General features: G+C 54.0%; 4 protein-coding genes across 7 annotated transcripts in view; 1 reads left to right on the top strand and 3 right to left on the bottom strand.

The window, feature by feature from the left end:
* Positions 1-2,855: 2,855 nt before the first annotated feature.
* APOA4 (apolipoprotein A4) lies at positions 2,856-5,518 on the bottom strand. Its single transcript, XM_004273367.3, has 3 exons — positions 5,273-5,518; positions 4,781-4,907; positions 2,856-3,979 (listed from the first exon to the last, which is right to left on the bottom strand). Exons 1-3 carry the CDS (start codon positions 5,319-5,321, stop codon positions 3,013-3,015), a joined length of 1,143 nt encoding a protein of 380 aa, XP_004273415.1. The 5' UTR covers positions 5,322-5,518; the 3' UTR covers positions 2,856-3,012.
* A 4,252-nt stretch (positions 5,519-9,770) lies between these two features.
* APOC3 (apolipoprotein C3) lies at positions 9,771-12,143 on the top strand. Its single transcript, XM_004273366.4, has 4 exons — positions 9,771-9,899; positions 10,538-10,605; positions 10,770-10,893; positions 11,833-12,143. Exons 2-4 carry the CDS (start codon positions 10,551-10,553, stop codon positions 11,951-11,953), a joined length of 300 nt encoding a protein of 99 aa, XP_004273414.1. The 5' UTR covers positions 9,771-9,899; positions 10,538-10,550; the 3' UTR covers positions 11,954-12,143.
* Positions 12,144-14,397: 2,254 nt separating this feature from the next.
* On the bottom strand, positions 14,398-17,262 carry APOA1 (apolipoprotein A1). The gene is made up of 4 exons (XM_004273365.2): positions 17,078-17,262; positions 16,818-16,880; positions 16,482-16,635; positions 14,398-15,137 (listed from the first exon to the last, which is right to left on the bottom strand). The coding sequence occupies exons 2-4, from the start codon at positions 16,858-16,860 to the stop codon at positions 14,537-14,539; spliced, it is 798 nt and encodes a 265-aa protein (XP_004273413.1). The 5' UTR covers positions 16,861-16,880; positions 17,078-17,262; the 3' UTR covers positions 14,398-14,536.
* Positions 17,263-22,872: 5,610 nt separating this feature from the next.
* SIK3 (SIK family kinase 3) overlaps positions 22,873-27,009 on the bottom strand; it is a 247,015-nt gene continuing 242,878 nt past the window's right edge. For all 4 annotated transcript variants that reach the window (XM_033434545.2, XM_004273364.3, XM_033434547.2 and 1 more), the window contains 3 exons: positions 26,799-26,931; positions 25,786-25,956; positions 22,873-25,089 (listed from right to left, as the gene is read on the bottom strand). In XM_033434545.2, coding sequence (XP_033290436.1) covers positions 25,799-25,956; positions 26,799-26,931 — 291 coding nt within the window. In that variant the 3' untranslated portion in view covers positions 22,873-25,089; positions 25,786-25,798. The remainder of the gene's footprint in view (positions 25,090-25,785; positions 25,957-26,798; positions 26,932-27,009) is intronic.

Raw genomic sequence — 27,009 nt, forward strand, 5'->3', positions numbered from 1 at the left:
GGCCATGCCAACCACCAGACACTTCAGGGGCCGTGACCCCTCGGACGTTCTCAGATGACTTTTTACCTTCAAGCTTTGTGGAAGGGTGCAGGGGTATGGCTAATGTCTTAGCCTGGCCCACACTGGTGCTGGTCGACCCTCGGTTTGGTGCACTAACCCATGCTCACGGAGGAGTCTGTTATCTCCAGTTCACCCGAGGAGCCAGAGGTGGCTGGGGGAGCTTCAGGCCTGAAATTGTGCTGGGCTCTGGGAGGACCATTGGGAGATACTGATGTGGGCTGCACCGGAGTCCAGAAAACGCCCTCCCCTGCCACTCGCAAGGGACTCTTAGGGCTCAGTTCTCCCGTGTGTAAGTGCTTCAGTCTTGCCAGGTGGTAAAAACCGGATCCTGGCGAAACTCTGGTGAATATTTATGTACTTGTTTGTTTGTTTCTAGTTTTTAAAGTAATACTATTAGGATGGCTATTTTTAAACACAACAACAGAAATAACAAGTGTTGGAGAAGATGAGAGAAAACAAACCCTTGTGCACTGTTGGTGGGGATGTAAAATTGTGTAGCTGCTGTAACACACAATATGGAGGTTCCTCAAAAAATTAAACAGAATTACCGTGTGATCCAGCAATTCCACTCCTGAGTCTATTCACAGAAGAATTGAAAGTAGGGACTTGAAGAGGTATTTCTACACCCATATGCATAGCTGCATTCTTCACAACAGCCAAAAGGTGGAAGCAACACAAGTGTGCACAGACAGATGAATGGATAAACAGAATGTGATCTATACATGCAGTGGAATAGTATGCAGCGGTCAAAAGGAATGAAATTCTGATATATGCTACGACACGAGTGAATCCTGAAAACATTATGCTAAGTGGAAGAAGCCAGACACAGAAGTAAAACTATTGTATGATTCCACTTACATGAACTATCTAGAATAGGCAAACTCTAAGAGACAGAAAGCAGACAAGCAACTACCAGGAGGTGGAATGGGGGAGTGGTAACGGGGAATTACTTAATGGATACAGAGTTTCCGTGTGGTGATGAAGAAATTTTGGAGATAGTGGTGATGGTTTACAACATTGTGAATGTAATTAATGCCACGCCACTAAACTGTACACTTAAAATGGTTAAAATGGCAAATTTTATGTTATATATATTTTACCACAATAAAAAATGAATACTAAAACATTATCTTAAAGTCCCAACACTACATAAATCTATAAAGTAGAAAGAAAAATCCCATTCTCCGGAGAGGAGACCCGATGAATTTTCCATCTAGGTTTAGAGAGTTCTTTCTTCCGTGTAGAGGGCATCCCCTCTTCTCTATGGGATTCTTGGTGGGGCCCACACTTCCCACTGTGCTGGGCTTACCCTGGTGGCGCCACAGCCTGGTAGTTAAAAGTAAAGCTCTCCAGCTGGATGGCCTGGGTTCCAATCCCAATTCCACCACTTGCTGGATAACGTTACGTCAGCACCCTGTACTGCCTTTTTCTCACCTACTGCATCTTTGATGTCACTTTCTGTTGTGAGGATTATATGAGTCGATGTGGTACATATGCCATGATTTTTTAAAGCATCTAGCATTAATGAGTAGAGTGTCAGCTTTAGTGTCATCTCTGTATTTAAAATTTCTAGAAGCTTCTGCCACTGGTCGTTCCTTATTGGCCATGATCTTGGGGTGTGGGGCAGGGGGTAGCTTCCTCTTTTACTCCCTGTCGTCCCTTGGTGTCTTTCCCTTGAAAGCCCTGTATCCCCATTCTGGGAAGGAAAGGGGTGCCGGGCTAGACGTGGAGACCTGGGGTCAGAGCTAACAGCTGGGAGGTCAAGTCATTTGGGACAAAGGCTTGAACTGGCCCTTCTCTGGGGCTCCCTCCTGGGGAGGGTCTGTGAGCCTCTGAGGGTGCGGGGATACCCCACCTCCGAGGCTGCAGCAGCAGTCCACAGCTGGCTGTGCTGATGAAACTGCTCAGAGCCCGACTCCTCTCTTGCCCTGCCCCCTGCCCCAGCAGCTGGCAACCCGGGCCCCAGACCGACAGGCCCCGTTGCAGGAGGCTCCAGGGCAGAGCTCACCAGGGCCCCACGGGCACCTGCTCCTCCCGACCTCCCAGGACTCTGCCCGGTCTCTAGGTCACATTCCTCAACTCTGGAGACCATGGGTTTAGCAGTCAAGAAATTTCTGAAATAAGCATGAATCGATATAATGGAAGTGTGACGGGGTGGGGTTGAATAAATCAAAATTCACAGAAATAAGTCAGGTTAAAGGCACAAAAGAGCTTATGCCAGGAGGGACAGTCTCCCCCACTGTGCCGTGAGCTCTCCAAAGCCAAAGACCCTGTCCTGACTACCTCGGTGGCCCTCTCAGAGTGCAGCACATTGTCAGACTGATGCTCCACAAAAGCTATTTTGCTCATTGCCTTGTGCCTACGATTCCACATACAAGAAATATCTAGAGCGGGCAAACTCACTGAGACGGAAAGCAGTGGTGGCCGAGGGCCGGGGGAAAGTTACTGTCTAATGGGTACGGAGTTTCAGCTGGGAAGATGAAAAAGTTCTGGCGATGGACCGTAGTGATGGTTGCACAACGAGGTGAATGTACTTCATTGAATACATTTGTTGGCTGAGTGAGTAGAAGCGGGCTGCATATTTCCTCTTTGGGTAACACGTGACACCTTTATCCACCTCCCCCTCGAGCTACCCCCACACCTCTCTCAGCCCACCCTGCCCTCCCCCCACCCCCGTCGCACCTCCCAGCCCTCCGTGTCCCTCTAAGCATCCCCTGGCAGCCCCTGCTAAGCTTTGCCAAGCCCTCACCTCAGGCCCTGCAACATCAAGGATTCCCATGGTAACCAGACTGGGCTAGCTTCTCAGCAGCTTTATTGAGTAGCGAGAGGTAGTGTCACTTTCCACTGGACAGGTATCCACGGGTTGGTACCAGGACTGCTTTGGGACAGACAGACAGACAGGGGGCAGGGCAGGGCAGGTGTCAGTGGTGGGGCAGGAGCAGCAGGTGTAGCTCAGCCCTCCAAAGGGGCAGGCGTCGGCTCCTGGGCGGTGAGGGCGTGGGCCTGGATCTCTTCCTCCTTGAGGGTGTTGAAGAAGGTGTTGACTTTGTCCCACAGGTCCTTCTCCAGGAAGCTCAGGTGGTGTTCCATGTCCCCCGCCAGGGGGCCCAGCTTCTGCCTGAGCCCCTCCACCTGCTGCACCATAGCTTTGTTGAAGGTCTCGCCGTAGGGCCCCACGGTGTGGCGGAATTTCTCCACCTGCTGGTCCAGGTGGCTGCTCAGCTCGGCCAGCGACTTCTGCAGCTCCTGGGCGTTGCCCTGCAGATTGCCACGCACGCTGTCGGTCACGGGCTCCAGCTTCTGCCGCAGCTCCTCCGCGCGGGCCGAGACCTTGGCCTTCAGCTCCTCGGCGTGCTTCTTCATCTGGAAGGCCAGACCCTCGAGCTGGTGGCTGAGTTTCCCCTGGACGTCCTGCGCGTAGGGGGCCAGGCTGCGGCGCAGCTCCTCCACGTTCTGGTCGATCTTGGCCTTGAGCTCGTCGGTGTAGGGCGTGAGGCGCGCCTTGAGCTCCTCCACGTTCTGGTCGATCTTGGCCTTGAGCTCGTCGGCGTAGGGCGCCAGCGAGGCCTGCAGGTTGTCCATGTTCTGCCTCAGCACCGCCTCCATGCGCTGGGCATAGGGCGTCAGCTGGCGCTGCAGCTTTTGGGTCTGGGCGTTGACCTGCGCGCGCAGCTCCTCCGCGTAGGGCTCCAGGCTCTGTTGCAGCTGGCGCATGTTGGCCCCGATCTTCTGGCTCACCTCGCTGGTGTGGGGCAGCAGCCGGGCCCGCAGCTCCTCCAGCTCTTTCCGGATCTCCTCCTTCAGCTTCTCTGAGTCTTCGGTCAGGCGTTCGTGCAGCTCCGTGGCAAAGGGCACCAGCTTCTTCTGCAGGTCATCCTTGTAGGTGTTCACTTCCCCAAGTTTGTCTTGGAAGAGGGTGCTGGGGCGAAAGGACACAAGGGGGCCACCGTTACGCTTGGCCCTCCATGCCAGGACCTTGACTCCTTCCATAGCACTCACCTTACACACACCTGCCTAGGACAGGTGAGTGTGCAGGTTACTGAGTTCACCCATCTTCTCCCTGTGGCCTTCCCTATGGTGGATCATGATTTGAGCAAATGGATGTAATAGACGAAGGTATGAACATTGAACTTGTATCTCTAAATCTCCCCCTGAGCTTGAGTCACAGTATCTACCTATCATGTCACCTGGAGCAGTTTGCTTTCCTCTGCTTACCTGTAAAGTAAAACGTGTGGACTCTGAGGTCCTTCCCAGCCCAGGTGTGCTGTGACGGAGATCACATTCCCTAGTAGAATGTTATGTTCTGGACCTCTTCCAGCATCTTCTAGCTACACCAGGTGCTGCTTCCCTGCCATGTGCCCACCCTCAGAAGCTTGCCAAATATCCCCACCTCCCTTCCCATGATTTCACAGAGGCTTGTCCTTCTGGAATGTATTAGAAGCCAGCTCACACGACATTTCTTTCCCTTCCTTTCTTCTGCGAGCCGCAATACTAAGATGTGGCCATTCGTCATGCTCTAGAAAGTTAAAGCAGGGATTATTCACCCCAATTTTTCTGTTTGTATATGTGGATCCCAGGTCTGGAGACCTTGGGTCACCAGAGAGTTGGTGGCAGGGCAGTGGGTATCCTAAGCTCAGGTCTCCTGCCTCCGATTTCAGCCCTTGCCCACTCATTGCATGGCCTTTAAGAAGCTCCACCTTGCAAGCTCTGCCCCTCTTACTTGAGCTGCTGGGTGAGCTCAGACTGCTGGAGATGTTCCACAGCCTTCTTGGCATTGTTGCTCAGCTGGCTGAAGTAGTCCCAAATCACAGTGGCCACCTGGTCGGCACTGACCTCCGCATGGGCACCTGGGTGGAAAACAGAGCAATTCACGAGGACCTGTCTCCTTCCCTGCCCCTCTGCACCAGCCTTGAGCTGCAGACCGGATGATGGGGGGGAGCCCAGCCACTGATTTCCTTCTCTACGCTTGGCTAGCTGGAAGCCACAGGGGTATGTAAAACGGGTATAGCACCAATGCCAGGGGGCCCGCCGCTGTGAATGGACTAGCTCCTGTGAGCCGGGTGGCAACCGGGCAGCCGCCTGCATCCAGCTGTGGGCTGACAGGCGCTCAGAACTGTCCTCTTACCTTGGCCTCAGACTCTCCACCCTTCCCTGCCTGATGCAACAGATGGGTCCTGCCTGAAAGTCCCATCCAAAGGCAGCTCCTACTCACCGGTGACAGCCACCAGGGCCAGGCTCAGGACCACAGCCTTCAGGAACATGCTGGGCTCCTTGCTGGGCTGGAAAAGTCTCTTACTGCACTGGATCCTTCCTGGGTTCAGAGGGGGCCAAAGGAGAGGTTCTCAGGCAGCTCACCTATGCTGCTGTTCGAACTGATTAAAGCTCAGAGCCAGCCAGACATTTAAATCCCCACCGGGCTGCACTCCCCGCCTTCCTCCCCATTGTGACTCCACGCTGGAAGGTGACACATTCCCAGGAGGCCTCTTGGACTTTCGTGACTCTAAGGCAACGTGGAAGCTGATGACAGACTGGAGCCCGGGAAGCAGTCAGAAGCTCTGTGCACATGCCCCACCCAGCATTGAAGGGAGGATGGGTGAGGGGCCATGAGCTGGGGAAGAAACGAGGCCTAGGGAACACCTGAACCTGGGACTGATGCCCCAGAGGCCCTCTGGCAGCTCTGAGTCTGTGCCAGGCTTGGTGAGGGTGATGGGGAGGCAAAGTTCACAGCTCCTCTGTCTGCTCCAGTGAGGAGTGGCCCCCCACTCCTACATCCCTGGAACCGGACTCCATCTCAGAGCACCAGACTCTGGGCTGGGACATCCAGGGCCACAGGTGCGGGCAGCGAGCTGAGATCCAGTGCTCTGGTCAAGGTGCACCCAGGAGCAGGGGACCCCTGCAAGCCTTTGGGAATGTGGGTGGAGTTGGGGGGTGTCCCGTGTTGAAGGTGTTAACTGTAAGTGTGCTTCATGTCCCATCACTGCCAAGTGTGTCACCTTGGTCTAGTGATTCAACTTGGCGTAGCCCTGAGCCTCAGTTTCTCCTTTGAAAAATGGGGTTGTTGGGTATATTAAATGAGATATCGCTGGTGAAGTGAGTAGTACAGTGCCTGACAGAGTAAGCACTAAAAATTAGTTGTTATTGTTGTTAATAATAATATTACTATTTTCCTAATTTGGATCAAAGCAGGGAATACAGTAGAGTGCTCACTGCTCCATTGAGAGTGGCAGAGTTAGACCCAACCCTCCGGGGGTCATCAGGCAGGCGTGATGCAGGGTGAGGGGCAGGCTGGCCCGAGGCCTGATTTCTGCCCACCTCTCCAGCCACACGCCCTGGGTGGGAGCGGCCAGCTCGTGATGAATCACAGGACCTGAGGCTCTCAGGGGGCCTCTCACCAGGGGATGATGGGGTTGGTGGTGGTGTCCAGGAGATCTTCTCCTTGGGCTTCCAACGTTCTCTCCAAATGAGATCACACACAGGAAGATATCCACCAAGAAGGCGACACAGCCTGGTCAGCTTGGGCCCCTGTGCTGGACCACACACATCACCGTGAGAGACTATGAGATGAGATCCATCGTATCGCACTGCTGGCTGTCCTCTGCGAGTGCAGTGCCTGGGACGTAGATGGGCTTCCAGTAGTCTGCCATTGGAATAGACCACAGTTGTGCTAACCCTGACTTCCGTGTCTCCGTTTTTTCATATACCAGAAGTGGCTTGCTGTATCGTGGGATGGAAGACAGCTAGAAGGCTTTTTGATGCTTGCACCCCTTCTGCAGAGTCCCCACTACCCAGCAGTGTCCCACACCACCCGTGGTCACTTCCAGCATCAGGGAGCTCCTCCTTTCTGGAGCAGCCCGTGCCGTCTCGCAGTAGTTATTAAGGGTTCCGGTGCTGGAGTCGGACGCCCTGGGTTTGCGTGTGGGCTCCCCACGTACTGACTGTGCGATCTTGGGTGAGTGTCTTAACCTCTCTGAGCCCCGTCTGCCTCAGCAGGGCGTAGAATAGTACCCACCTCCTGGGGAGTCAGGGAGCTAATCTGAGTAATGCTGGGAATGGTGCCTGGAGCAGTGAGTGGTCATCAAGTACGAGCCACGTTTTACCCCTGAACGCTTTAGCTCCCTGCAGCACTCCCAAATCACACACAGTCCAGCCTGGGCTGGGTGCAAAGGTCAGTGTCCCATCCCTTCCCTCCTCCAGGCCAGAGATGAGGAGGGCAGTGAGTCACCAAGGACACTCAGTTGAGTTTGGCCTCCTGGACTGACCGTCTGAGCAGTGGGCTTCTGGCTGGCACGGCTGAATCAGCACTGCCCAGTCCAGCCTTGTGGCAGGGGCGTGGGTCACAGAGGCTCATGTGCTAAGCCTCACTCGGACACAAGTGGAAGCAGAGTCAGTCCAACCCCAGAGGACCATTTTTGGCCTCAGCTGGTCAGGCCTTCTCCCGCCCACCCCCCTCCTCTCCTCCCACAACCAGTTATGGTCTGGGGGCCAAGCCTGGAGCGGTCTCCTCATTCCGGGGCAGCCATGGTCGCGGGGGAGGGAGAGAAGAAGGCGGGGAGAGGTGGCTTAGTCTGGGCCACCGATAAGACCCTTACTGAGATAGCCCCGCTGAGACCCAGCTGGAGCTGCTGGGAGGGATACAGGCACAAAAAGGCGCCAAGCCCTTTGAAAGAGTTAAGGTCCCAGGCCCCATGGCAGGTTGCAGCCCAGCTGCATGGACCCGCACACCCCGGTTCTCTGCCCAGCTTGGCACCTCACCGCTGGGTCTCTCTGCCAGCGTCTTCTGACCTCCCTGGGATCAGTGGCCCATTGCTGAGCAGGAGAGAGAGCACAGCCTCCTCCAGACCCTCCACATGCATGGAAAGAGAGCTGGAGGAAACAGGGCCAAGGGCTCCAGCCAGCGCATTCTAGCCTGCCCCAGCCCAGCCTGGAACCTGGACTCCCACTGTGGCCCTCACCCCCGGGGCCGAGGAACAGGCCAGAACAGAAGAGGGAAGTGGACACAGTTGCCCTCTACCTTCCCCAATGTCCACATCCTTCCGTGACCTCCTAATCACCTTCCTTTCCTCCCCACCCCATCACCAAAATCTGTACTCAGGATCTGAAACGGATTGACTCTGATGAGTGAGTGACACAGATCTCCAAGGGTCTCATCTCTCCAAGCGGTTTGGTACCAGCGTGGCTATTTGAACACCTGCATTCTTGTTCCCAGCTCTGCCACTGATGGGCTATGGGTACTTGGGTAGGCCTCTGGCCCTGCCTTAGGTTTCTCACCTGTAAAATGGGGTTAATAATGTCTGCCTCACAGGAATCTATTTGTATTTTAGCAGATAACAAGGTCTAAGTCAAAGGAATGAATCTGTATGGAGAAACTTCAAGTCTCAGCCACAGATAAAGAATTCTGAGGGTAGAGCCAGGTCACTTTCTCAGGCCTGTGATTTCACACTGTGGGTTTAGTTCCTTCCTCCCGAGAAGAGGGCCGCCTGTCAAAAGCTCTACTTCTACATTGGAGGCTCCTTCCACCTTCAGACTGTGCTGTCTAGGGAAGGACAAGGTGTTTGGGAGAAAGGAAGAGAGATTTATGAAGCCCCCTCCATGAACCAGCTGCTTTGTACGTATCTCATTTACATTTCACCGCGATTCTGGCATATCGGTATTCTAGCCCCATTTTACAGAGGAGAACATCGAGGCACTGAGGTGTTAGATCTCTGGCCCTGGGTCATATGAGTAAGTGCCAAAGTCATCATTTAAACCTAGAATTTCTTGGCTGTGATGTCTTCACATCCAGCAGACAAAGGCCCCTGATCCTGCCATCCAGGCTACAGCTCCCAGTGTGGGCCCAAGGGACACCTCACCCCGAGAAGGGCCCAGGCCTCTCCTGGACAGCTGACTGCCCCTGTAGAGCTCGTCTGGCCCCTCTCGCCACCAGACCAGCCTCACCACAACCTTGGTTCCCTTCAGTTGCCTAGCCAGCCAGGGGAGCTGAGGAAGCTGAAGCCCGAGGTGAGAGTACTCAGCGCTGGGACTCAATCCCAGCTGCCGCGGTTTGGGGAGGGCCCCAAACATGAGCCTGGATCCTGTCCCAGGGAATGTTATCAGTGGGTCCAGAGAGCAAGGTGAGGAGGAGGGGGTGGTAGGATAAAGACCTGGGACTCAGAGCGGCCTTTGACCTTCTCCCACCACCCCCTGCTCTGGGATCAGCTCAAGGAGGCTTCTGGGTAAGCAGCACAGGGACTGAAGCCCAGAGGTGGAGATGCTGGGGAGGTGGCTATGTGCCCTTAACTGTGTCCCACCTCCCCACACAAACCTCTACCCATAGGTCTTCTGTGACTCCACTCTAGGCACCCCATCCCGACCCGCTGAGTTGTTCCCAAGTCTGAAACAGCCCATCCCCCTCTCACATCACCCACCCCCCTTGCAGGCTGTTGTCAGGGCTTGGGGCTGGGGGTGGAGGGGCGGGAAGGACCTGGAACCCAAGTGTGAAGGGCCGAGGTTTGTCCTCTAATCCCTTCTCCCATTTCGCCAGCCTCTCCCTGGGGAGCCAGGCTGATCAGGATGAATGGGGTCTCCCCAGGCCCACGCCACCCCCGGGTCCTGAGCCCATGTGGGCTACAGGGGTAGCAGAGAGCAGCATGGGCACCCGTAGCTTTCTAGAGATTTCCCACCTCCCAGCAGGCCTGACTGCCTCTGGCTACCCTCTCTCAGGCCCTGGTCTAGATTGATCAGCAGGTGACCTTTGCCCAGCTCCCTGGGCCCTCAGTGCCCGCTGCCCTGGGGACAATATAAAACAGGTCAGAACCCTCTTGCCTGCTTACTCAGTTCATCCCAAGAAGCAGCTGCTCCAGGTAATGCCCCCTGGGGGGAGGAGGAGGAGGAAAAGGAGAGCAGGATGGAGAGGGCCAGGCTGGGGTCCCTGCCCAGCGCAGCCAGCAAAGCCTGGAGAAGAGCCTGCTAGAACCGAGGAAGCCTTAGGGCTCGATGAGCGTCCCCTCCCCAAGGCATTCTGGGGAAACCGAGGTCCGTGGGGGAAGGTCACCGGCCCAAAGCTACGTAGAGCGTAGTGGCAGAGCTGGGGCTGGCACTGGCTCCATTTTCCATGCATTCTGCATGCTTAGGACTAGAAGAAGCCTCGGACACCCCAGTTCTACCCCAGGCAGAAAAACCGGGGTCTGGAGGGTACAGAAAGCCACCCAGAGTCACACAGCATTTCAGTGGCGGAAACCTGGCCAGAACCCAGGTGTCTTGATTCCCCGGTCTGGTGGGGTTTCTGCTCCATGCCACTCCTCCCTCTCTCTGGCCTGGGTCCCCCAAGTACCCTATCTGAAAGCCTTTAGCCTCCCCCATACTAGGACGGGAACAGGCCCTTCCTCCTCCTGGCCTGACCCAGCTCAGGTCCTATTTTAGGGGCCACTGCGTCTCCCCAGGGAGGGTCCAGCGGCAGTGGGGGGACGTGGGGCACCCCTCACAGGACACTTCCCTGCAGGAACAAAGGTGCCATGCAGCCCCGGGTCCTCCTCGTTGCTGCCCTCCTGGCGCTCCTGGCCTCTGCCCGTAAGCAGCTGGTGGGACTGGGCTGGGGGCGGGGAATGGGCCGCTATCTGCCTGGAGGACCCTTGGCAGGTGGCTTGGGGATGCCGGGCCCCGATGAGTGCCTGGGCAGGAGCCACGGTTCCCCAGAGGCTGATCGACCCCACTCAGCCCCACTCTCCTCACAGAAGTTTCCGAGGCAGAGGATGCCTCCCTTCTGGACAAAATGCAGGACTACATGAAGCAGGCCACCAAGACCGCCAAGGACACACTGACCAGCGTGCAGGAGTCCCAGGTGGCCCAGCAGGCCAGGTACGCCCTCCCTTCCCTGCCCCGGCCCCCCACCTGCCCCTGACTTGGTGAGAACCCAAGAGGCGGGCTGTGGCTTTCCCATGGCCACCAAGGACCTGCGCCTCTCTGAGCCTTTCTGTCTGTAAAACAGGCTCCCTCGCAGGGGCCTCTCATCCCTTTGTCCTCCTTCCTTTCTTCCGACCCAATTTCAGCCCGGTGTGTGTGTGTGTGTGTGTGTGTGTGTGTGTGTGTGTGTGCGCGTGTGTGTTTCTGCCTTGTTCCAAGCCCTGGGGCCCGTGTGAGCAGAAGTCGGTCCTTCCTCTCCCACCCTGCCCCTGCCCACTAGTCCTCTGCTCTCCCCAGCCCCCTTCCCCACCTCCACTTCACCCGCATTGGCCGGCATTTCCATAGCAGAGGCATTCACAAACATTTTTAGTCCTCAGAACCCGCCGTGGAGTGGGTATTATTTTCCCCATTCTGCAGATGAGAAAACCAAGGCTCACTTTATCAAGTGACCTGCCCCATTTCGTGCAGCTAATCAACCCTCTGACGATTTTCTAAATGAGAGACTGCGTCCCTTGGCCCCGCCCCACTCAGAGCCACGAGGATGTACAATTCTAGGGCGCCTCATGTGCCTAGACTAGAACGGCAGTCCTGACCTTACACATCTCCCCACTCAATCACTCCTCTCCGGCTTGCTTCAGACCCATGAGCACAAAGGTCTGCCCCCACCTGGAGAAACTCGGCTTGTGCTGGGGGTCCCATCATCACCTTCGGCGTCTTTTCCTGGGGTGGCAGCTGTAGGGGGTCCCTGCCTGAGGTCTTGGAGCATTGCTGGGTGGAGTTGAGAAGGTGCTGGGAGGGGCAGTGGGGATATGGTAGGAGCCCCATGGTCGCCACTGCCTAGAGACCGGCTCTCATCCCCACCCTGTTTGTTCCCCTCACTGATTTGACCCTCAGAGGCTGGGTGACCGACAGCTTCAGCTCCCTCAAAGACTACTGGAGCACGTTCAAGGGCAAGTTCTCTGAATTCTGGGATCCTGTCCCGAACCCCACACCGCCTTCATCCGACGCCATCTGAGATCTCAGTACCCCAAGTCCACCTGCCCATCCATCCTGCCAGCTCCTTGGGTCCTGCAGCCTCCCAGGGCTGCCCCCAAAGTTCGCTTGAAAGGGACAACATTCTCAGTGCCCTCCCACCCCACCCCAGACCTGGCCCACCCCCTGGGTGTGCTGTCCTTCCAATAAAGCTGGACAAGAAGCTGCCATGAGTGGGATGTCCCACGCGTGCCATGTATGTTTGGGCGCGGGAATGGGCCGGGGCTCTTCCGAGGGTGGGCTCAGGACTGACTTCAACTCGGGCAAGCCTGGGGCTGGTGTCCCACCCACTTCTTAGCAGCTGCGTGGGGTAAGGTAGGAATGACCCTACCTACCCTGCCTGCCTCCACAGGTTTGCGTGGAGGAGCAAAGGGGATGCTAGGCTTGGCAAGACTTTGATAAACTGTCAAGTGCTGTGTAACATGTCTTGAGTGTGTGCTCTGTGCCAGGCCCTGCGCCTGACATTTTATATCATCATCAGAATTGAGACTGTGTGTGATCATCAAAATTCTGGAGTGGATTTGCCCCGACCGGGCCACCTGGCCCTCTCCACCACATTTGAGGGAAGGAAGCTGAGGGGGTAGTAGTTAAAGTAAGATACATCTGGGCTCTAGTCTTGGTTCTATTGCTTCATACCAGCCTCAGTCTCTTATCTGTAAAGTGGGTACAATGATACCCCATCCACTGTAGGTTTGCTGAGAATGAATGAAGGAAAAGAGACAGTGCACAGCACCTGGGACATCAGAGGCACCTGGTAAATGGCTGCCATTGTCACTACAGGCTGAGCTGACTGTCCCCTTGGGACCAGGATTGGAGTGGGGGGGCCAGTGTCCTGGGAACTAAGGAGAAACCCAAGGTCACCCAACACAGGCTGCGTCCCTTGTGTCCCCAGTACCCAACAGATGTTCACGTCAGAGAGTGAACTACAGACTACCTGAGCAGCCCCCCACTCTTCCAATGACAAGACTGAGACTCAGAAAGGTGAAGGCACGTGCCCAATGTCACTGAGCCAGCAAACAGCAGAGCTGGACCTCAAGCCCAGGACAGCTGTCCACACTCTGCTCAGCTGACACAGAAAAAGGCTTCGTTACTCCCATGCCAGCTGTCAAAGGCTCCTTGACAGATCTTGGTGGTGTCAGGACATCCGGCCCCACTTGGAGACGTCTGCTCTCTCTTTGGAAGTCCACCTGGGCTTCTCTTCGGGCCCAACTTGGCCAGGGATCCCAGCACCCACACCTGGAAAGCGTTCTCACCCAAATCTGGGCTTGACGCCTATTGTAGCTCAGGATGGTTAGGAACTAAAAACAGCCCACTCCTTTATCCAAGAGCTGTTAAGATACACTGGAGGTAGAGGAGGGGTAGATTTTCCAGCACCAGGGCAAAAGGCCCTGAGCGGAGAGGGAAGGGAAGGCTCCACGAATGCACTGCCCAGATCTTTGCAGGTCTGTGAAGCCACAAGCATGCACATGGGGGTGTGCATACCTGAGTGTGAAGAGGGGCCGGCTGTACACGCTCAAGTCCATGTGAACTTGAATACCCGGCCACAGATTTATTTATTGCTTTTTAATAATCATGGGTGCTCAGGAGCACGTAGGTCTGAAAGGGGCAATCTAGACCACCCTGCTCTTCAACCCCGGAAGTGACTTCACATCTCCAAGCTCCAGCTTCTGCATCCATACCATCAATTTCATGGCAGTCTCCCCAGGATCTGGGGAAGGATGCAGTAAGATGATGGATATGAAAACACTTCGGGGATTAAAATGTGCTAGTTACCTGCAAGAGGTGCTGACTATTTTTCTGACTCAGGCCAGAAAAAGAGGGGCTGGCAGGGCTGGAGCCCCAAGGTTGGGGCTGGCACAGCTGAGCCCGAGGAAACAGAGGCTGTTTCCAGGCAGGGTGGGAGTGTGAGGAATGGCACGAGGCCCTTGTGAGAAAGGAAAAGGGACGTGTTTGTTAAAGTATTTTTTGCATTAATAAAGGATGAAGGAGCAAGTGCCAAGCCCTTCATTTCAACCTGCCCAAATCCTTCAAGTTCCAGTGGCTCGTTGCGGTCCGTCGGCCTCACCTGCCCTAGAGTAGGAGGGCTGGGGGAGGCTCCTGTCCTCTGCCCACGGGAAACGCTGGGGACAGGGAACCCACTTCTCCCAGCAAAGCCACTACTTCTTGCTTGAGGCCCTTTCAGGGCACCTGCGTTGGATTCTCTCTCACTATGCCTGGTCCTCTATTATTTCCTTTCTGTCCCTACTCTTGAGCCCCCCCCGGCCAAGCAGGTCTTCGAGCATTAAGGCCCTGAGAGGCCCCAGTTCAGAGCTGATGACTCCACTGGGAAATCAACAGGTGTCCCTGCCCTCTGGCCACGCCCCCCTGTAGTCCCCTCCAGCGTCACTCCCCCCACCCCGCAACCTCATTCTCCCCAAAGAGAATTTCTTGGCTTTTGGAGAATTCTTTATTGTTTAAAAATCATCATCGAAGCTTCAAAAAAACATACAACCCATCACACCCTTCCCGCTCCGAAAATGTTTATTCTAAGAAACTGAAACTGATGGCGAGGGGAGCCTAAGGCATCTCATTGGGCATTCAGCTTCTTGGAGGCCTCGTCGATGGCGGCCAGGATGCTGACCTTGAGGCTCTCCAGCACGGGCACTAGGCCCTGGCGGAGGTCCTCCAGCGCGGGCTTGGCCTTCTCGCCCAGCGCTCTCAGCTGCTCGCTGGCCTTGGCGTGGTACTCGGCCAGGCTGCCGCCGCCCTCCTTGAGCATCTCGAAGCGGGCGGCCATGCGCTGGCGCAGGTCGTCGCTGTAGGGCGCCAGCTGCTGCCGCAGGGTCTCCACGTGGGCGCGCGCGCGGTCGCGCATCTCCTCGGCCAGCGGGGTCAGCTTGTCCTGCAGCTCCTGCACCTTCTGGCGCGCGCCCTCGCGCAACTCCTCGCCCAGCGGCGCCACCTTCTGGCGGTAGATCTGCAGCTCCTCCTGCCACTTCTTCTGGAATTCGTCCAGGTAGGGCTGCACCTTCTGCTTCACCTCTTCCAGGTCCTTGTTCATCTCCTGCCTCAGCGACTCTGTCTCCTTTTCCAGGTTGTCCCAGAACTCCTGGGTCACCGGGCCCAGCTGTTCGCGCACTTTGGCAAACGTGCTGGTCAGGCTGTCCCAGTTGTCCAGGAGTTTCAGGCTGAGGGGGGAGAGAGAGGAGGGCTCAGGGCAGGCCTCCCAGGCACCCCGGCGCCCCCCGGAGCTGCAGCCCAGCGCCCCCGCTTACCTGGGGTGACACCTGGACACACCTGTCCCTGAAGGTGCGGTAGCTGGGGGCAGACCCTCAGCGTGGTTTCTCCCATCCATGATCTCCCCCCCCCCCGCCCCCCACTCCCACTGCATCCCACTGACCAGATGGACAGAGGAGCTAGAAAGAGACAGAGCTGGTTTTGGTACCCAGTCCTGTCTGTCCCCGAAGCCGGGCCTTTTAAGGACCTAGTCTCCACCCTTCCAGCCCATTCTCCTCTCTGAAGACAGCCATCCTGTTGCTGGCCGGAGCCGAGGAGGGAGTTAAGAAGGGACTTAAGAAGAGGAAGGGACTTGTTGCACCTGCAGGCAGAGCGCGGTGCCGTGAATACTGACCCGGCAGCACGGGTCTGCCCCCTGCTAGGGGGCTGTGACCCTGCGTGGGGATCCCACTTCTGTCTTCCATCCAGGTCTTCTTTTTTTTTTTTTTTTTTTTTTAAAACATCTTTATTGGAGCATAATTGCTTTACAATGGTATGTTAGTTTCAGCTTCACAACAAAATGAATCAGTTATATATATACATATGTTCCCATATCTCTTCCTGCTTGCGTCACCCTCCCTCCCACCCTCCCTATCCCACCCCTCCAGGCGGTCACAAAGCACCGAGCTGATCTCCCTGTGCTATGCGGCTGCTTCCCACTAGCTATCTACCTTACGTTTGGTAGTGTATATATGTCCATGCCACTCTCTCACTTCGTCCCAGCTTACCCTTCCCCCTCCCCATAGCCTCAAGTCCATTCTCTAGTAAGTCTGTGTCTTTATTCCTGTTTCACCCCTAGGTTTTTCGTGACATACCCTGAGAAAACCATAATTCAAAAAGAGTCATGTACCAAAATGTTCATTGCAGCTCTATTTACAATAGCCCAGAGATGGAAACAACCTAAGTGTCCATCATCGGATGAATGGATAAAGAAGATGTGGCACATATATATAATGGAATATTACTCAGCCATAAAAAGAGACGAAATTGAGCTATTTGTAATGAGGTGGATAGACCTAGAGTCTGTCATACAGAGTGAAGTAAGTCAGAAAGAGAGAGACAAATACCGTATGCTAACACATATATATGGAATTTAAGAAAAAAAAATGTCACGAAAAACCATCCAGGTCTTCTATGGGGCCCATCAAATAGCAGGTGGGGATTCGGCCAGTCTGGCTGCTTCTTCCCACAGGCCTCCCCACCCCCAGCACCGGCACCCCCTACCCCTGCCCCAGGCCCCCAGGCTGGGTCCTTACTTGAGCTGTTTTCCCAAAGCGGAGGCTTCAAATTGGGCCACATAGTCTCTGCCACTGTCTTTGATTGCATCCACGTACACGGTGGCAAAATCCTTCACCCGATCCCAGGATGACTGGGGGTCATCTTGCTGCCAGAAATGCCGAGCCTGGCTCCCTGGAGGTGGGAGGGGAGACCCAGATCAGGCCAGCTCTGGACCGGGATCTGAGCTGAAATGCTAGGTAGGGGAGAAGGGGGTGAGGGAGAAATTCTGCTCCCTGTGCCCAGGAGGGTGGACCACAGCGGTTCAGAGAGAAGTCGCCGCCCGACGGTCAGCTCCCTAGGTTGGGGGCACCTACCGGTGAGGAAGAGCACAGCCAAGGTCAGCAGCACGGCTTTCATCCTGAAGGGACGTGGGTGACCTGGAGGAGAAGACGGGCCCGGCTGAGTGGGGCTTGAAGGAGCCCGTGCACCCCATCTCACTGTAGCCTGGGAGGAGGGGGCGGGGCACAGGGTAGGAGAGGGCCAGGTGTCCAGAGCCCCAGCATGGGGCAGAGGAGGATCCCAAAGCCTAAGCCTCAAATGCCTAGAGCTGGGGGAAGCAGGTTGCAGCACTTACCTCAATGGCCAGCAGTCTCTGAATAGCCGGCTCTCCCCCAGCCTATTTATGTGACCAGGCAGGGGATGGGCTGGGAGGCTGATAAGGCCAGCCCAGGCCTTGCCACCGCTCACTGGTCCTGGCGATGTGGAACTCAGAGTTCAAGGATCAGCTCTGTCCCTGGGGCCGGGCAAATAGAGCAGGCAAACAGGAAACTGTGAGGGCTGCAGGGCCAGGGATCAAGGGTTCAGGCAGGGGTGGGAGGGAGTGGGTGCAGGCTTGCGGGTCCCCAGAGTCTGGGTCAGCTGCACCCGGCCCCTTCTCCTCGGTCGGGGCTGTGTGCCGGCCATTGTCCATTGTGCCAGTGCAGTAGGTGAATGGGAGGAAGGAAGAAAAACACATGAGCTGCCAGCGATGGCTGGGACTTCTCCACTCAGGCGGTGTCCTCCCCCGCTGTCCCCTCGCATTCCAGGGAGATTGTCTCACCTCCACCCTGCCCCTGCCTCACAAAGGCAGCAGACGGTGCTCCCACCAGTGCTGTCGCATCTCCTCGTCGTCCCCCCTCTCCAGGCCCTTGCAGACCTCCCAGATCCAAAAGCAAAGGGAGCCCTGTGCTAGGATGCTGCCTGGGGAGAGAGACAGGACAGTGCTCAGTGGCTCCCAGACTCTGAGATGTCAGAGAACTCTAACATTTCCAAACAAATTCTAAAGACCAACACAGAGCTGCCAACTTTTTATTTTGTCACGTTAAAAATCTTACCCACCACTGCGCCCCACCTGGCCCAAACCTTACCATCTGGTGGGATGAACTGGGAGATTGGGATTGACATATATACACTAGTATGTATAAAATGGATAACTAATAAGAACCTGCTGTATAAAAAAAATAAATAAAATAAAATTCAGAAATTCAAAAAAAACCCCAAAAGAGCATAACCTCAGAGTAAAGGACAGTTACTTAAATGGGATACATAGATCTTTGCATTGTTAATATTTTTAATTAATTAATTTTTGGCTGCATTGGGTCTTCGTTGCTGCGCACGGGCTTTCTCTAGTTGCAGCGAGTGGGGCTACTCTTCGTTGTGGTGTACGGCTTCTCATTGCAGTGGCTTCTCTTGTTGTGGAGCACGGGCTCTAGGCACGCAGGCTTCAGAAGTTGTGGCGTGCGGGCTCAGTAGCTGTGGCACACTGAGTTAGTTGCTCTGCAGAATGTGGGATCTTCCTGGTCCAGGGCTCAAACCCATGTCCCCTGCATTGGCAGGCGGATTCTTTTCTTTTTTTTCCTTTTAATTTAATTTAATTTATTTTATTTTTAACATCTTTATTGGAGTATAATTGATTTACAATGGTGTGTTAGTTTCTGCTGTATAACAAAGTGAGTCAGCTATACGTTTACATATATCCCCATAGCCCCTCCGTCTTGTGTCTCCCTCCCACCCTCCTTACCCCACCCCTCTAGGTGGACACAAAGCACCGAGCTGATCTCCCTGTGCTATGTGGCTGCTTCCCACTAGCTGTCTATTTTACATTTGGTAGTGTATATATGTCCATGCCACTCTCTCACTTCGTCCCAGCTTACCCTTCCCCCTCCCTGTGTCCTCAAGTCCATTCTCTATGTCTGTGTCTTTATTCCTGTCCTGCCCCTAGGTTCTTCAGAACCATTTTCTTTTTTTTAGATTCCATATATATGTGTTAGCATATAGTATTTGTTTTTCTCTCTCTGACATACTTCACTCTGTAGGATGGACTCTAGATCCATCCACATCACTACAAATAGCTCAATTTCGTCTCTTTTTATGGCTGAGCAATATTCCACTGTATATATGTGCCACATCTTCCTTATCCATTCCTCTGTCCGTGGACACTTAGGTTGGCAGGTGGATTCTTAACCACTGCGCCTCCAGGGAAGTCCCAGCGTTGTTCATATTGATCTTGGATCCCACGCAGGTGAGAATGGACACCAGCCCTTAGGGATGGCTGGTGTCAGGGAAAGACCTCTGGACTGCTAGTGGCAGGAGCCTAGGTTCTTGTTTCATCTTTGCCTTCAGTGTGCAAAATCCTGGAGGAGGACTTTGAGCCAGTTATGTAATGTCCCTGAGCCTTGGTCTCCTATCAGTAAAATGAAGATAAGAATGGGGGTGGCTGGAGGACGAACCCAGGGAAATCCTGTAAATCAGTACCGTGTGCTTGTTGGTGTTTGCAGAGCCATCTTGTAAGGTTTCTCCTGGAAGGTGTGCGAGCCCCCAACACCAGGTCACCTGCAGGGCCCCCGTCATAGAACCTGTGAACGTGCAGGCCGAGAGGAATTTTGAGATCAGCCTCTCCCCACCCACCATCTTCAGATGAGGAAACTGAAGAGTGGAGGAAGTTGCCCAGTGTCCCTGGCGTCCCAGGGAGTTAGAGGCAGGGCTGGACTTAGAACCGAGGTCTCTGGACTGAGGACCCAAGGCAGAAATGTGCTCTGCACCACCTACTCAGGAAACTCCCTAATGTTCTCAAACCCAGCCGAGGAGTGCCGTCTGCCAGACCCCGGAGTGGCGGGGCTCCAGGCCTCTCCCACTCTAGCCAGCCTCATGCCTTTCTCCTCTGAGCGGAAAGCTCTGGAGCTGGACCACCTTAGGTTTCAATCCCAGCTCTGTCACTTGTTAGCTGTATGACCTGGGCTGGTCCAGACCTTCCTTCCACCTCACCTCGGTCTCTTATCTGTTAAGTGAAGATAATGATAGAACATGCATCTCCTGGAGTCATCGTAGGGGTAGCACGCATGGCAGGCAGGATAAGCCCCTCCCCCAAACACATCCATGTCCTACTCTCTGGAACCTGTGACTGTTCCCTTACATGGCAAAAGGGACTTTGCAGATGTGATTACAAGGACCTTGAGGTGGGGCAGCTATCCTGGGTTATCCAGGTGGGCCCGTGCCGTCACAAGGGTCCTTAAATACACAAGAGGGAGGCAGGAGAGGGAGAGTTGGAGAAGAAGGTGGGAGGTCAGAAGCAGAGGTTGGAGTGATGTGATTGCTGGAAGGGGGCCATGAGCCAAAGAATGCAGGCAGCCTCTATAAGCTGGAAGAGCCAAAGCAGCAGAGTTTCCCTAGAGCCTCCAGGAAGAATACAGCTCTGCTGACTTCATGCTTTAAGGCTAGTGTGACCTATTTTGGACTTTTGACCTCCAGACCTGCACTGTCAGATAATAAATTTATGTTGTGTTAAGCACTGCATTTGAACATGCACGGCAAAACTGAAAGGGACCTGGCACTTAGTAAACAGTAACTGTTCTGTGGCCCAGAGTCCCAATTTCGGCCATTCTGCCCCCCTGCTCCCACTGAGCACACTTGCACTGTCAGACCAGACCTATGACCTCCGTTTCTGGTGGCAGAAGTGGGGTACGGTGAGGAATCACATTTTCTCTGCGTGGCCTTGACGTGCAGATGCCGAGATGAGAGACTGAGCCACCCCCAAGGCTCTGTGGGCTCAGCGGAGAGGGAGGCTGCCACTTGGCCAGCCCAGCTCCCTTGCCTGTTGTCTAGAGTCTGAGGGAGGCCGGTCCCCTGCTGGGGCAGCTCAGGGGTGTCTCAGGACGAGAGGCTCCTTCCTCTTGGGGAGGGGGGGGGCGGTAGAGATCCTCCTAGCCAGCACACGGGGGGCCTCAGAAGCTTACCGGTTGGGCACTGTTTCGCCCCGCTCTTTGGTTCACTACTGAAACGATGAGAGCAAACCTAGTGTTTGACATCTGCACAGTTCTTCAGTGGCCACAGCAGTTTCACGATGAACTCAGTCTGTCCCTTTAAGGGCAGCAGGCCAGATATTCTCCTTGTGGTGTCTGTGAGAAGGCTGCAGCTGAGAGCTGCTAAGAGCCGCCCTGCGTCCTTCAGCCGTTAAGTGCTCGGTGCTGGCAGGAAGGGCATCAGGGGACCTGGCTTCTAGCTCTTTGATGGTTGCCTGTCAGCCAACAGCAGCCGGACCCCCGACTCCCAGAGCCCTTGTTTGATAGCATCTTACCAAGCCAGAAGCTTCCTTTTTAAACACACTTATTCACTAGTGTGTCTACTCCATCTCATTGTAAGATATTCGGCTTAAACCAGCCCAAACCCCTCGTTACTAATAGTTTGGAGAAGCGAGTCTTTCTGGACAGAGACCTATGGGAAAACCACCACCAATAGCAAATGGAGCGCATCTCAGAACCAGACTTGGGGTCCAGCCAGTCACTGTCAGAGGTGCCAAGTGCCCGGATTGGACGAGCTGTTTGGTGGGTGCAGGCCTACCAATGCAGGCCCGCAGTCCAACCACCCTCTTCCTTGATCTGGGGAGTCTCCAGAGTGACCGTTTCTGAAGTGGGTCCCCGACAGGTGTGGGAGTGTGGCTGGCTGGCTACAGGAGTGGATTTTGCTCAGAAATGACAGGCCACTCATTTCACAATTGATGTCTCAACGTCGTGCTGGTCAGTCTGCGCTGGGAGGACTCTGTCCCCTGCTGGGCCTGGCACATAACAGACACTCAGCAAATATTTGCTCAAGGAACCACACTGGCAACCAAAGGAAGGGTCACCAGGGAGGCAGATGGTCATCTGAGGGAGTGGGCCTGGAGAGGGGACACAGGAATCTGGAGCGTTTGGCCCTGTATCACGGGCCCTGCTCAGAACATTGACTGGGAAAGCACATGGTGCAGGTCAGGAGGGGAGGCTTGAAGTTAGGAAGGTTTGGATTGATCAGGGGAGGAGATCCCCACAACCACCATCACCCTATTCACTATCTGGCAATTTTGTTGCAGCTCCTGGCGATAGATTCCAATTTAGACCCAGGGCAGGGCATTGTAACCAACCAAGATTCTCTCCTTCCCTCCCGCCTGGGAGATGAGGCAGCAGGAGCAGACGTCTGGCTCCTTGGCAGGCACGCCAGCCTTCCGAATTCTTGATCTGTGCCGGTGGAACGGGCTGGGGGCTACCACAAAGTCAGAGAGACGAGTAAGGATCTGTCAGCAGGGCTTCCATCTTCTAGAGCTCAGACCTCAGGGCCTGCATCCAGGAGGCAGGGCCCTGAGCTCATCTCAAAGGCATCCTGGCTGCATTCAGGAGGGCGTGGCACCTCCCGTAAAAGGTTCTTACAAATCGTTTGAAGTCATCTGGGTTTATCGCTGTTTGGTTTCAGAGACACTCCCAGCCTTCCTTGGGCCTGTGTACACACTCAGGTGATTTCTAGAAGACCCTTATTGAGAAGGCTTTTTCCTGTTCTAAACAGTCCCACAGCGACTTTCTGGTCCACCACGGACTCCCTCCTCTCCCTCTTCTTCCTAGGAACTCCGTATTTCCAGCTTTTGTAATCTTTCTTCATAGAAGGGCCTTCCATCAGCTATCTGTCAGCCGTGGCTGAGACCCTGCTAGAAATTCTACCCTGCCCTCTGGAGTCCAGCCGTGGAAAAAGGGGGAAAACTATAGCAAAAGTCCCCTTCCATCCTAACACTTATAGTTGATCGTATCCCTGGGCTGACTGAGGTCACCCCATAAAGGCCCCAGCCTGTGCCAACTCTTTGAGGTCCTCCTTTTACTCCTTCGATAGTACGCTCTCAAGGAATGTTTTCCACCCGACTCAGCAAACTCTAACGTTCCCTTCTGAGGGGCCAGAGTCCAAGCCAGGTGCCTGACGACCCAGCATGGAGCCGAGTTCAGCCTTCTAGAGAATGCTCGTCTCGCAAGGCGGGGTGAGATAAAGCGCTGCTCAAAGCCCCACGCTACACGCCCTCAGCCTCCAGCATTCCAGCTTCCAGCCTGAGCGTTCCTCCCAACTAGACTCCAAACCACAAAGGCAAGAAACATATCAACATAAGATCATAATCAGGTGTTTATTTGCACAATCCCCTACTGTCCAACCAAGTTACTAAGTTGTAAGTGCCCACCAAGAAACGACTAAAGGTCTTACTGCAACTTGGGTCTGGAGGTTTTTAATCCTTTTTTAGTTCAACATAAATGAGAAAGAAAAAAAATACTGACATTTTCAAAGAACAGAAATAGGAAAGTATGTTCATATACATTCAACATATACTGCGCATATTGGTCACTACAATACAAAGCAATGATTTTTTAAAAGTGTAGTTCGCAAGATGGCACGGTTAATAGGCTCACTGGCTTTCGTCTGGGTGGTCGCAGGGGGGCGGCAGTCTGCTCGGTCCATCAGCACCGTGAACAAAACAGGCTGAGCACGTGGTGGGAGGCCAGCATGGGAAGTGCAACGAGCCCGGAGAAGTCAACAGTGGCTGTCTGGGCTGTCTCGGTTGCTTCCAGAAGGTGAGCAGCTGGTGGCCACACCAAGTGGAGGGGATTTGGGGACCAAGGAGACACGGAGAGATCCCAGGAAAGGCTCTTGCACTGCAGAAACCCACTCGAGGGATACCGGGTCCAGGAGCTGAGCTGCCAACATCAGTGAGAAGGCCAAGCTGCATGGGGATCCTGTCAGCAACACCAGGATGGCCATGCTGGGAACCCGCTTTCCTCTGTGCAAATTCAGGGTGAAAGACTAGGAGGCGCCGGGGGACCTTTTACTCTGCTTTCCCAGCAAAATGGATCAAGAGTCGGGATATTTAACACCTCTTCCTTGTTTTGAAGATCGGAAGGCGATAACCCAGATCCTCTGTCAGCCCCCAGCCAGCAGAGAAGACTTTGGTTTCTAACAGCGAAGAAAAATAAAGATAATGACACAAATAATAGCTATTGCATATGCACTGCTTCAGCTGGGGGAAAGGAGACCACTACATCTGTCACTGGCACGAGTGAGAACGGTTCACAATTACAAGGTCTAAATAAAATACTTTGAACAAAAGGTGCAAGTCACAATTCAAATAGAACAGAATCTGGTTAAACATTTCTCTTTTAAACAAAAATTCCTTTTGTTTTTATTTATTAATAATAATAATAACAATAATAATAACAATAATATCAACATTTACCAAAAACAATTCCTACATGATCAAGAATTAAAATAGGGGCTGAGGATGCCCAGGGAGAAGGAGAAGTTAGGAGAGAGGCAGGACCCAAGACAACCTCCTGTTCTTCTTGCCTGTGACAAAGAGGCTGAAAAGGAAAAGCATTATATGTATGTATATATGGATGTATACGTATACATCCATATATATATATATATATATATATGTATACATATACGGAGCAACAATCCTTGTTATAGCACAATATAAAAGGAGAATAAAAGGTGACACAAAAGCATAGTGTACCACTGTCGGGTGTTCAGTCCATGGGTAGAACCAGCAGGATGATAAAGGCAACCAACTTTCCAGGTTGTAAGAGGGGAGCCGAGTTACACACCAAACAGATGTTCTAACTGGCAACCCATCAACGCCAGGCCACTCGCAGCCTCCGTGCTAACATTCTCATATGACCTCGGCTGGGCCAGACATGTTTTTCAGTGGATCCCAGCAGCAAAGACCTCTCCATGTTCCAGGCTTGGGGTTTCTCTTTTTGCTCTCCAAGGGCCAAAGGCTGTCATCCCTTCCTCTGTCTCTTTCTCCAGCTGCTAAGATTCCAGAGGATGTTACCCTCTAGCTTCTGCTCCTGCGGAAGAGCAGTGCAGGGACTGGAGGGCGCTCTGTGGACGGAGGCCAGGGAGGGGAGTGGCTCTGCGCCCCTGGCCACCGTACACTAACTGCTTTGCTCTTCTGTCTCAAAAAAAGGAAAGAAAGAAAGAAAAAAAGAAAGAAAATCACCTCCAAAAGAAAACATACTTAAAAAAAAAAACAATCAAAAATAATCCAAACCAAAACCAAACAAAACCACCAACTCAAATACACCAAATACACTTTCACGAAAGGTGGCGAACATGGATTTCCTGTTTATTTCCTTGGTGACTTGGTCATACAGGCGAATGTGGCAAAATCCCCCTCAGAACCCAAAAGAACAGCACGCTGATGAACCAAATGTGAGGAAAGGAGCCGACATTCTGGGTGGAGGGAAACACAATGGCAACTTGGCGCAATGCTGCTAGATACTGTTGGTTAAAGTCAACCTTTTCATTCCCGCGCGGTACATAAACCTGCAACAGAGCAGCAGACACAGAGGATTAGTTTCAAAAGAGAGAGACTCATATATTCCACTGAAAACTTAAAAAAAAAAAAAAACATAGGTGCGCTTTACCTCAGATATTTAAAGAGCTCTGCCTAGTGTGGATTTGCCAGGTGGCTTAACTTTCATCAAGTCTTTTCTGTCAATGAATTCTCAAAGACAGAACCGATACCACCTGCTGTGTGCGTTTAGGCGTTACTCCAGCCAGACTGGACTGTTTATCCGTTCTCTACCACTGGCCTCTGATCACACATTTCTGGAATATTTTGCCACTTGCAGCACAGCCCTAACAAAATCTGGCTGGTCATGTTTTCTTGTTGAATTTCATCCTTCAGGACTGCGTTCAAGGGTCACCTCCTTTCCCATTACCCTGGCCAGAGGTCCCGTCTGTCCTCTGAAGCCCCAAGCTCACTTACTCTGTGGAGGCTGTGGCACCTATAACACGTCTTATCCCCCATAATTCAACCAATGGACTATGGCCAGCATCCACCCCCAAACAAGTGGCGTAGTGCTTAATGAAGGAACAGGAAGACACAAAGACCTTGATGGGAAGAGTGGCGTTGTCAAGTTCACTGGCTCAAGTTCACGTGGAAGGAATCTCCTGATGGGATCAGGAGCTGGTACTGGGCCAAAGGGCTGGTTTGGCCCCAGCCAGGGTGATACTCACCCTCCATCTTTTGCTACACGCCTGCCTGTTCCATGCTGAAGGAGACCTCGGGGTGCTTGTAGCTGAGCAGTATGTCTGTAATACACGTGGACGGGTAGCAAGAGGCATTTAAATGCTGGCTGCCGTCAGTCAGGTCTGGATGCTCGTGACCTCCAAGACTCTCCCCGCATTCTGCAAGACCAGAAGCAACATGGGAGATGTGCGGGCAGCGGGGTGGTAGGTAGGCAAGAGGTAGACGGAGGTGGAGGAGAAGTCTGAACCTTCCGTAGCCCGACTCCCAGCCCTGAACTCTAGCTCAGAGCAGGCCCTCAGTCTGGCTAGTGACCGTGGCTGGGGGCCAGGCTCCTTCCTGTTGTCCCCAGTGTCCGTTTTTCCCTCTTCCTTTACAGTCTCCCACCGTCGAGCACCGTCAGCTCCTGTGGTGTGGAGGACACCCTCGCGGCTGGCAGACACTGACTCCTGGGCACGCTCTGTACTCAGGACACTGGCCTAAACACTTTAAACCCCCCAAGCTAGTTAATGCTCACAGCACTATCTAGGACAGGGGCTCTGTCTGTCCCTTTACAGGGGAGGACCCTGGGGCTCAGAAAGGTTAAACGCCTTAACCTGTGGAGCCGGTAAAGGGCAATGAGAATTTACTGCAGACCTGTCCGCTCCCGAGCCTGGGCTTTATAGCAACTATGATACCCTCCCTCTACTGGTCCTAAAGGGAGACAGACATGAGGACACGGTGCCCTCTCATCAGAACCAGAAAGAGTTATGGAAGGAGCATCTTAACAGAGCGCTGCAGACAGAAGTGTGACGCCCCTGCTCTCAACCCGGAGGCGCGCTCCTTCACGCACTCACACTCGGTGCAGGAGAACTGGGGAAAGGCTGTATCCAGACAGAACCCCTTGGGGATGCCGTGGCTTCCCATGGGCTGTTTGTACAAGAGGGGAGTAGTCACTGGTGACCATGAAAGGGGGGCCCCTCCAGGAACTTCTCCAGGCTGCCCCACGCATAACACCCCTCACCCTCATTCTCCCCATCCTGGAACTGCTGGCTCCCCATGAGCGAGGACTGACTGAGAACCGCATCTGACATCCGGGCAGAACTAAGTGCTTTCCCAGCCACGAGACTCATGCCAGGCAAGTTATCCAGCTGCACCTGCAGGAAACAATTAGGGAAAGAAGTAAGGATATCAGAAAACGCGCCACCCTCAGGGACCCCTAGAGACAGCTGTGC

This window comes from Orcinus orca, chromosome 8 (genome assembly GCF_937001465.1).
Source record: "Orcinus orca chromosome 8, mOrcOrc1.1, whole genome shotgun sequence".
Classification (NCBI taxonomy): domain Eukaryota; kingdom Metazoa; phylum Chordata; class Mammalia; order Artiodactyla; family Delphinidae; genus Orcinus; species Orcinus orca.